The sequence below is a fragment of the Sinocyclocheilus rhinocerous genome, unplaced genomic scaffold (assembly GCF_001515625.1).
Source record: "Sinocyclocheilus rhinocerous isolate Xijiao unplaced genomic scaffold, SAMN03320098_v1.1 scaffold430, whole genome shotgun sequence".
Lineage (NCBI taxonomy): Eukaryota > Metazoa > Chordata > Actinopteri > Cypriniformes > Cyprinidae > Sinocyclocheilus > Sinocyclocheilus rhinocerous.
Genome location: NW_015668442.1, coordinates 413,545 through 424,679, shown reverse-complemented (window position 1 = coordinate 424,679; position 11,135 = coordinate 413,545). Strand labels below are relative to the sequence as shown.

The 11,135-nt window shown below is 34.6% G+C and overlaps 1 protein-coding gene across 2 annotated transcripts; it reads left to right on the top strand.

Annotated features, from left to right (window-relative positions):
* The first annotated feature begins 343 nt into the window (after positions 1-343).
* Positions 344-4,320, top strand: smim13 (small integral membrane protein 13). Of its 2 annotated transcripts, none has more exons than XM_016545878.1 (3): positions 344-515; positions 1,406-1,495; positions 3,935-4,320. In XM_016545878.1, exons 2-3 carry the CDS (start codon positions 1,420-1,422, stop codon positions 4,123-4,125), a joined length of 267 nt encoding a protein of 88 aa, XP_016401364.1. In that variant the 5' UTR covers positions 344-515; positions 1,406-1,419; the 3' UTR covers positions 4,126-4,320. The 2 variants fall into 2 exon arrangements, with proteins under 2 accessions (XP_016401364.1, XP_016401365.1); XM_016545879.1 differs by lacking the exon at positions 344-515 and adding an exon at positions 579-597.
* The last annotated feature ends 6,815 nt before the right edge of the window (positions 4,321-11,135 follow it).

The following is an 11,135-nucleotide window of genomic DNA, read 5'->3' as shown; positions in this document are numbered from 1 at the left end:
ACACTTAAATTTAAATAACACAAGCAAAAGCAGAGATAAAAGGACAAATTAATGAATTCATAAATATAAAAAATGTGGGACAGGGAAACAAAGGGCAGACACCTCTACAAAAAACAAGAAGAGTAAAGAAGAGACACTGAACATGTATTATTACATTTTTTTTCTCTTCCTTATTAATGCTGCTTCACACTCCAATATAGTCAATGGCAAACACACACACACACACACACACACACACACAAGAGTTGGTTCGGCAGCCACCATTACATCAAAGAAGTACACGACACTACAATTCCCACAATTCCACGCGGCGGAATGGTAAGTATGAGCGCTTCCGGGTCATCCTCTGATTGAGTGTGTTACTGAGGCTCAAGTTCTCTGTTTTCTCGCTCTTCTCTTTTCTCTGTAAATGGCGCAATGATGTAGATAAGGAGAACATTTGAGACTCTCCATGACATGCGCTACCGGCCTCCGTCCCCGCGGGATTCGGCGTGAAGACTGAGGCGTGAACGTCCGTAAGTCTGATCATAAATCTGATCATAAACAAACACTTTCATCTGCATGACTCGTATTAGACACAGACTGCTCTGCGTATTAGTAAGTTACAATCATTTTATACTGATATCACACATGCAAAAAGAGATTTATTATTTGATTTCAAAATATCATAATATCTGGTATTTCTACACTTTTTATTATAACTTTTAACTATCATGGTATAGTTCAAAGTTCCATAGTATTACCATTTGATACCATAACTGTAATATGGTACAGATGGTGTTACCATAGTGGTACTGTCTAAAACATAGTAATACCATAGTACATTGATTACATTGTTACATTGTAGCTTTGTGAAGTATTTTATATATATATATATATGTGTGTGTGTGTGTGTGTGTGTGTGTGTGTGTATAATGGTTACACTAAAAGATAACAAAACAGTAATTTATGCCTGTGGATGCATTTGTGTAAATGTAATAACTTATAAATATATTTTATTATTATATATTATATTTTAGTTAATGCTTTAAAAAAACAATAATATTTATAGTCCTATTCATTTTATTTATTTATTTATTTATTTTACTTGTATGATTTACAATATTTACAATAATACACAATACATTAATATCGATAGGTTGCATATTCTGAAAAGGTACGTACAATTCTGAGCAGATACATTTGATCCTATGATTATGCTTTTTATTTTTATTTTTTACATATGATATTTGAAATCTTTATCAGATTTATCTTTATCATATATTATATTAGGCATGCAAATCATGTATGATGATATCAGACATAATTCATGCGGGTCCTACAGGAATTGTGGTATTAAATTGAGAACATGGTGAGCTTCTAGAGCACATGCAGATGTGAAGGTGTGTTTTGTTTTGTTTATTAGGAAAGAAGAGGAGGATGTGGCAGAGTGTTGGTTTGACCGTGTTGGTGATCGTGGCCACGCTGATATGTGTCCTCCTCTTCATGCTCTTCGGTAAGTAGCTGCCAAACAGCCTGAGAAAAGATCCTGCAATCCTTCATCTAATGCAACGCCATGTTTAAGTGCGACTCGATTGTCTGAATACTTTTGGGGTCACTGTAGCTGATCTTAAACTAGACATTCAAGGAATTGCATGATTCGGTGAAGTCTATCGCAGTGGTTGCTTACTCCGTGATCTGACGGTCATGAACCTTCAGGAAAAAGCCACACCTTCGGTTACAGGATTTCTCTACAGTGACTTCACAGCCTTGAATTGTGGGCTCATGTGTGAGAATGTGGTCGGTTCAGTCAAGCATCACAAAAATAGACCAGATTTGCTGACTGTCAGTAACACAGACGTCTCATTTCCAGAGTTCACTGAGAGTTGAGTGTTGACTCTAGTCAAGGTTTCTCTGACTGACTCGCATCTGTTAAGGGCACAGTTTCTGTACTGTAGAAACCTCTCAGCTGTTACATAAGCGTGCAATGTCCAGTAAGTCATTTGAGAAGTTGTGTCATCATGTCAGACGCAGGTTTGGAGCAGAACGATGTAGCTCACTGCACTGAACGTGCCAACACTTGTGTGTATGAGGAAGATGCTTTTTCTGGGTTACTACCTAAAGTGTCAGAATATGTAATGAATTAAAATAAAAAATTCTACCAAGAATGAGCCTAGGTTATATTTTACCAATAAAATTAATGCAAAAGCAAGTTTTTTTTTTTTTTTCTGTTGCATTTGTTAGTCTTTCTTAATATTAGTTTTTAAAAAGACAATTGTTCATTGCTTAATAATGTGTTAGTACCGGTACATAATGCATTAACTAATGGTAAAAAAATGCAAACTTTTGGTTTTAAAAATGCATTTGTAAATGTTTAAATTTACAAATTCTTATTTTAATTATTGCATATTGTATCCCAAAATCAAAAGACAATTTGATCATTTTCTTTTGCATAAAGAAAATTACTATTTTAAATTCTGATGTTATTTGCATGACAATTTCTCACTACATTTTCATTAGCATAATGCATTCAGATATTTTACATTTTATTCTTATTATGAATTCATATTTCTTCCGAAAGTAAAAGAAAAAAAAAATTGCAATGTTAAGATTTTTAGGATATTTTCTATTGACATTATTATTATTATTATTATTATTATTATTATTATTTACATTTTCCTAGTAAAGTCTTATTACCATAATGTTCCATATGTTTTACATTTGATTCTATTTTTATTTTCATTTGAATTATTTTACTTTTCATATTGTACCCAATAATGGAAGAGGGGGAAAAAAATAAATTATATTTTGCATAAATAAGTCTTACATTTTCCTACCAAATTCTCATGACCATAATGCATCCAGGTTTATTTTTTTTACATTTTAATCTTATTATGAATTCATATTTCTTCCCAAAGTAAAAAAAAAACAACAACTGATTTTAAGATTTTTAGGATATTTTGCATTGACATTATTATTATTATTATTATTATTATTATTATTATCATTTTCCTAGTAAAGCCTTATTGCCATAATGTTCCATATGTTTTACATTTGATTCTATTTTTATTTTCATTTGAATTATTTTACTTTTCATATTGTACCCAATAATGGAAGAGGGGGAAAAAAATTATATTTTGCATAAATAAAAGTCTTACATTTTCCTACCAAATTCTCATGACCATAATGCATCCAGGTTTATTTTTTTTACATTTTAATCTTATTATGAATTCATATTTCTTCCCAAAGTAAAAAAAAAACAACAACTGATTTTAAGATTTTTAGGATATTTTGCATTGACATTATTATTATTATTATTTACATTTTTCTAGTAAAGTCTTATTACCATAATGTTCCATATGTTATACATTTGATTCTATTTTTATTCTCATTTGAATAATTACTTTACTTTTCATATTTTACCCAATTTTCATATTTTACCCAATAATGAAAGGGAAACAAATAGTCATAAACTGTATTTTGCATACTTTTAATATTGAGAAAATTTTGACATTTTCCCACTAAATTCTTATTACCATAATGCATTCAGATAATTTACATTTGATTTATATTATGATTCTCATTAGTTTTATGTTACAAAATGTTACATTTTAGCATTTTTTGTGAGAAATTTTGACATTACATAGTGTAACAGTTGGGTCACAATGCAAACTCTTAAAGTTTGTAACATTAAACTTGGTTGGATTAACAAAAACTTTTAACTGCTGTTAACTACTGTCTACAAATGGCTAAACAGTTCTCAGCAAAATGAAAGGTAAGTCAAATTTGTCAGGCATCTGAAGTGCATTCTAGCTGAATCTGTGCTTTATCATACAGTTAATGCAAATGCTTCAGTCTGAACCAGAGTCAAATTGGAGATAGAAATGCAAAGGCATATCAGCTCACTCCTAGTTCCAGTGTACTCCTGACAGCCAACTTGTGTCTGTGTTTGTAGGGTGGTACGTGGTGTGGCAGCTCTTCCTGTCTAAGTTTAAGTTCCTGCGGGAGTTGGTGGGAGACACCGGTTCTCCGCAGGCTGAAACCGAGCCCTCCGAGTCCGAGAGTGAACGCAGCTCGCCCCCGACGCCCCGCCACAGACCCAAAAGCGTTCGCCAAAGGATCGTCCCTCCTGACAGCACTACATAGAGCCCTGAGCCAGATCTCCTCCAGTTCACCGCCATAAGCGTTATGCTGTTTTAGGCTGGACGTGAGGTCATTTGTGTCCCGGACCTGCATCAGTCACTGTGCTCTCCTTCACATCCACTCATCATGGTTACACTCGTTCACAGTCGGTCTGAAGACACGGTTTTTTTGTATGAACCGGCTGAGCCACACGTTCATGTCCCGACTAACACGCTGCTGCCCTCCACTCCGGATGTATAGTATATTTACGTGAGAGCGTATTGATATGTATTTGTTACTGTTTAACCAATCTGTTAATGACTCAAGCTCACAAAAAAACAAGCTGATGACCAAACGTCCAGTGTTTCTGTGAGCTAACAGCACTACTATTCACAATGTATGGAAGCTGTTTCCGCCACAGAATAAAAAAAAAAGGTAATTACGACTTTTTATCTCACGATTCTGATGGAAAAACATCTCACAATTCTGACTTTTTTCACTCTGAATACTGAGTTTACATAAAAAAGCTAATTGCGTCTCTCTGTCTCACAATTCTTTGACTTTTTTTCCTTGTAATTGCGAGTTTATATCTCACAAATCTGAATTTATATTGAACAATTCTGACTTTTTTTCTTACAATTTATATTTTTCTTTTCATAATTGTGAGTTTATATCTAAGTATTGTATTACCTTTTTCATTCTTTTATTCCATGGCAGAAACAAAAAGACAAAATTGTAAATTTACTATTGTGTGAAAGAAAACCCCCTCACAATTGTTTTTTTTTGTTTCCAGAATTTTTTTTTTGGACAGTTTATTTAGTTTATTTTTTGAGAGAAAAAAATTGTGAAAAAGTTAAAGTCGCAATTACCTTTTAATTTAAATTTTTTTTGTGACTGAAACAGGCTTCCATACAAATTTGTCCAACAAGTGCAATGAAAGCTTCTTTATTTGTCACAAAGTAAACAAACATTTTGACAGGACTGCACACCCTACCAATGTTAAGAATAGGCACATTAGGATGACGTTTTTGTCAAATTTCCTTCGCTCCCAACACAGCATAGTGCTTTATGATGGCTGCCATCAGTCGCCTCCGCTCCGCATCGTTGTGCCTCTGGCTTGGGTTGAAGTCGTCCTGTTTGAGCGGATGGATCTCGGATACTCCTGCTGTTCCCAGCTTTAGAGAAGCATTAGAGCTAGAGATGCTGCACTGACCTCAGGTCAGCCCGACCCTGTCTGTGTGTGAAACTGTCCACAGGTCAGCTTCCGAAGAAATGCCGTTATCACCAGTGTAGACGGTCACATGTTTTTTTTCTTTCTTTTTTTGGTCCCTTTTATGACAGTAAATGTTTTCCCTTCATAATAAATATATTTCATAAAACATTTAAGTTGTTTATGTGAACTGACTTCAGTGCACATTTTTAATGCATATTTTAAATATACTTCTAAAACATAACTCTGACAGTCTCAGGCTTATTGCTGTAATTTAAAAGTCAGTTCTTTTCTCAGGTATTGTTTTGTACTTCAGTAATCAGTACTTACTCATAAAACACCTGGGTTTGTATTTTATAATCAGTTTGGTGGCCACATGAATTTTCCTGGTACGACTGTAGTGATTTTGCTGTAGTACAAAACATGTCCACTGGATGGCAGTAAAATGCGAATACAATAACACAGTAAAGCCTAAAGTTGTGAAGTGTTTTCAAAAAATTTAATTGTCTCCAAAAAAATTAATTGGCTTCTAGTTTAAAATTTAAACTGACTGGCTTTAATCAGTCTTTAAAAGAAAAGAATAAACTAGAATGAATATATACTGCATATATTAACATATTAGTAGGTTTGCTGAAATTTAAACCCTATTATAGTATTAGTAGGGCCTGCTTTTGTCGTTTAATAATGGTACGTAATAATTTATTACCATAATGCATACATTTTACGTCAGTCGCATTATTATTACTATTATTATTATTAACAAATGCAAAAGCACTCTGATCACCTTTTCTGCGTCAGCACATTCTGCTGCACTACTGAGAATGTCCACAAGGGGGGCAGTAAAAGGCGAATAAAATAACAGCAGGGCCTCAAGGTGTGAACGTTTTCAACCACTCTAACAATAATAACAGCAACAACTATAATAATGCTTCTAAATTAGAACCTAAAATTAATAACACTTTTAGAGTTTGCAGTATAACTTTAATTATATTATTGTGCAGTAAAATATAAACATGAAAAGTTCAGCTGAAATACTTTCGCTGCACTACAAAAAAGTCCACCAGGGGAATAAAATAATACTAGAACCTGAAGGCGCGATGAAGATAGATAGATAGATAGATAGATTTGTTAATAAAATAATTGAATGTCACATTCATTAAATGTTATTAAGAAATAGGCGGGGCTCAGCGGACCGGGAGCTGCCCCTGACTTTGAGTCTAAATAATAAATTTGCCTATTTTAACCTGTATTTTAAGACTAACATTATGTATCGTTATTCACTTTTATTACTGTCATTTCTCAGGAATAAAATAATATTCACACAGCTACTGGAGAGCCAGATAAACATCATTGTCACGTCGTACCTGTTACTTTTCTCAGCGCTGATAATAATTGACTGATCAGAGTCGTTTGTGATATCTGTACAAGGTATTTTATTTAGACCTAAACATTTATAGAGATTGCTTGGGCGGTATTAATTAATTAATATGTTTGAATAATTAATAATTACACTTGGTGCCAAATATCTTAAGGCAAAACAAACAAAAATAATAATTAAAAAACTCTTCTGTTCTCCCGAGCGCCACCTGGTGGAAGCTGCGTGCAGTGGACATGTAAGCGCCTGCAGCTGCTTTAATTAGCAGCAGACCGTTCAGTAATTTGAAAGAGTTCCTGGTCCTCTCTCTATCCATATTATTTTAAAACATGGTAAATATATAACCTGTAGCTTGTTTATTGAAGATGCAGGACAACCACCTAGCAGTGCATTACAATAGTCCAGTCTAGAGGTCATGAATGCATGAACTAGCTTTTCTGCATCAGAAACAGGTAACATGTTTCGTAGCTTGGCAGTGTTTCTAAGATGGAAGAATGCTGTTTTTGTAACATGGGAAATATGAGTTTCAAAAGACAAGTTGCTATCTAATATATTATAATATATAATTTATTATTATTATTATTTGATTTAAATTATTTATTTATGTATTTGTTTTTGTACTAGTATTAGTAGTATTTATTGCTATTTGTACTTCCTCTGCCTTTTTTTATTAAGTCTGGTTCTTCAACCCTTGGTAGGGTTAAATGGCTTTTTCACGCTTCTTTTCAGTCTAGTAATTAAGCTAAAAAACCAAAAACAACCGAAAAATAACTCTTGACAGATGTGAAACTCAATTAGATAAAGAAACTGAATTTTTCTTGGGTGATTCAGAAGAGGAGTCTCAATGTTGAGTCTTTCATATTTTAGTGTTTGACAGGTTGTTTATTTAATGACTCTTTCGTGTTTTTCAAAGAGTTGATTTTCAGCAAATTGCATGAAAACCAACACAAAAATTGTAACAGTTTGTAAAGCTTTTCCATGTGTCAACTTTGCATGCGCATTCATGACCCTAAAAGAGAAATATTTAAGAAATAAATAGTTAACCAGTATTTTAAGCAGATTGAAAAGTAAGTCTGGGTCAAACTGACACAGCAGGAGGGTTGTAAAGTCAATATGAACTCAAAATGTACTATATTGTTTTACTGTGTTGTCACATTTTGGATTATGCAAGTTGCAAATGATGTTTGTGCTTTTTGAGCTTCCTGAATACTAAATGCAATATGTTGTGAGCGCCACCTGGTGGAAGCTGCGTGCAGTGGACATGTAAGCGCCTGCAGCTGCTTTAATTAGCAGCAGACCGTTCAGTAATTTGAAAGAGTTCCTGGTCCTCTCTCTATCCATATTATTTTAAAACATGGTAAATATATAAAATATACGCTGGGTAAATGAAATGAAAGAGCTCCGAAAAACTTTGCCAGCAGTGTTTGACTAGAAACGCAAGATGTCAAGCACTTACGCAGAAACCGTCAGAATATATTTTTAAAGAGAGGTGCCCACCCTTTTGTCTGTCCACAACGTTTTAAAATCTATTGAAATATATGCAGCATTTACGAAATGAAAGAGGTAAGAGAGGCTTTGCCATGCACAGAAGCTGTAATTTTGAGGCCTTAGAATACTTCACAGGAAATGGTTGTGGTAAGCCACGGAAATGACATCGCCAGAGCTGCTCTAGTCGCCACTGTATTCACAGGTCAGACCTTCCCGTTCTCCTTTTTCCTTTCTTGCTTTTCTGCATCAGGGTTGCAACATCATCGCTACAAACATGTGGTGTCATTGTTTGTGACACAACAAACATGTTCTGCAATGTGAGGGACCTTTCTGCTGTTGCATGTCAACATCATTAAAAGTTTTGGGAAGCGTTTGGAATTAATGCTTCAAAGTGCACATATTCATGTACATCTATTACATACTAACATTATGCACGTACTGGACATGGAAAAGTATGTATACATGCATATTTGCATCTTGATACCGCAGACCCCTATATTGTGTAGCTACTTTTTCATCAGAGGTAAAAAACGATATAAATACTGTTCAGTTTTTTGCACAGACCGATCGTTTCGGGTCTTTTCACATCAATGTATCATCAAGAGCCGCAGGGTTTCATTTGGTTTTGTTTGTGTATGTTTTTTTGACTCTCAAAGCCGTGATTGCCATCCACTTCCATTATATGACTGACAGACTGCAACGGTTTGAGTTAAAAATCTTCGTTTGTGTTCTACTGAAGAAACAAAGTCACCTACATCTTGGATGCCCTGGGGGTAAGCAGATAAACATCAAATTTTCATTTTGGGGTGAACTATCCCTTTAAGTTCACTTGAAGAGGTGAATCTAGGTGGTTGACTTATCTAGTGTGAGCCGTGAAGCAGTGATTGGATAACTCATCCCTCCCTCCTCAGGCTCTCTAATTCAGTGCAGATCCAACTCAAGACACATCCAAGACCGCAGAACTCCCCCTGATGCCATTACAAGAGTGAGATAAATCACTAGGAAAGGGTCTGGAGAGAGCGATGGTAAGAATTTACCGCTCTCTCACCACGTTTAATGAAAGCTTTTTTCAAAAGGCTTTCTCTTTGTTTCCCCGAGGAGAACTTAGTCCTGAATGCGGAAAATGTTTAAATCGTTAATTACGTGTAAATGCCAGTCAGTGGATGCTGATGCTTTTACGGAGATTCCTTGGTTCCCAGCAAGATTCTTAGCATTCGTTTCCAAGCCTAAAAGAGGGAGAATGTTCTAGAAGCACAAAAGAATGACCAATGGCATGTGAAATTTAATTTCAAGATGATTTATGCGGTGTTTGAAGACTCCGTTCATCTCGGTGTCTTTTTAGTTCTGAGTGCAGATTAAATGATGATCCTAAAGGGATTAAATAGAAAAATATGAAGCTTTAACCCTTGTTAATTCCCTTGAACATGAATTGTACAACACAAATAGCCTATGTGTTGTTAGATCTGTAAAATTGCATAGAATGTCTTTTGGGACTGAAAATAGTTTTTGTTTTTTTAGGCAGGTAAACCCTTTCGTAATTCCTTTGCGTGGAGTTTGTGTTGCATTGCTTCAATCTTTCTTCAAGGTAACCATGCAAAAGTAATTGGTTTTACATTTGTAGCTGGCCATGAGTTTATCGATCGGATGTGAATTTGCACAGACATTTACTTCAATTTGTATGTTGCTTTTTTCAAAATGACTTACAGTGCATTCAAAGTATATATTTACATGTTATGATTATATTTTCAAAACCATATTATAATTGTAAAAAAATATGATCATTTAAGGCAGCAACTGAAGGAATAGTTCACAAAAAATACTGAAAATGTGCTCACTCTTAGGCCATTCACTATGTAGATGATTTTGTTTCTTCTTCAGAACAGATTCAGTCAGAATGAGAGTCCAAACAGCTGATAAAAACATCACAATTATCTACAAGTAATCCACAAGATAATTTAACATCTTGTGAAGTGAAAAGCTGCCTGTTTGTAAGAAACAAAATAAGGCGTTTTAACTTTAAACTGTAGCTTTTGTCTAAAATACAAGTCTGTGATCCATAATAATGCTTCTTCTGGTGAAAAACTCCATCCTCATCAAAATCTGTGCATATTTCTCTCTTGATTTAGACGAGGCAACTTTTTCACTGGAGAAAGCAATTTTATGGATAGAGGACTCATATTTTAGCCAGAAGCAGCAATTTTAAGTTAAAAAATGACTTGATGGATTTGTTTCTTACAAACACAGAGCTTTTCACGTCATAAGACATTGACGGGAGTGGTGTGGATTACTTGTTGAATATTGTGATGTTTTTATCAGCTGTTTGGTCTCTCATTCTGACGGCACCCATTCACTTTGAGAGGATCTATTGGTGAGCAAGTGATGTAATAATGCATTTCTCCAAATCTGTTCTGACAAAGAAACAAATTCACTTGCATCTTGGATGGCTTGAGGGTACATTTTCAACAGTTTTTCATTTTAGGGTGAGCTATTCCTTTTAAGTTGAATTAGGTGGAAATTTTTACTGCATTTCTTTTTTTTTTTTTATGTTTTAAATGGCTTCCATTGCAAGTATACTATACTATTGCACTATTGTTTCTCATTCGTTTTCACATACAAACAATTACAGCAATTTGTTCATTTGTAAGGGCATTTAATTTCATATAAACCTACAGTTGAATGAATTATGGGACAAATTGGGATTATTGTTAGTGGTAATCAACAACATGCAACAGATGCAAACATAGTATGTTGTACACAATCTAGATTATTCCTTTATGTTATGTAAAAAAAAAAACCCCACTGCTGTATGTAACAAATGTCTTTATTATGTGCCTGCAGTGTGCAGGGAATGATCCATCAAAAATTTGCCCATTAGCCACTGGTAATGGTTGCTGAAACTGGTGCACAGCTGCACAGAACCGCAGAGCACCTGCTGCATGAGCTAATGTCCTTCATCTCACC

Coding starts and splice junctions, on each gene's coding strand:
- smim13 (XM_016545878.1), top strand. CDS start 1,420: ATGTGGCAGAGTGTTGGTTTGACCGTGTTGGTGATCGTGGCCACGCTG. Junction 1,496..3,934: donor CCTCCTCTTCATGCTCTTCG/GTAAGTAGCTGC, acceptor CTGTGTTTGTAG/GGTGGTACGTGGTGTGGCAG.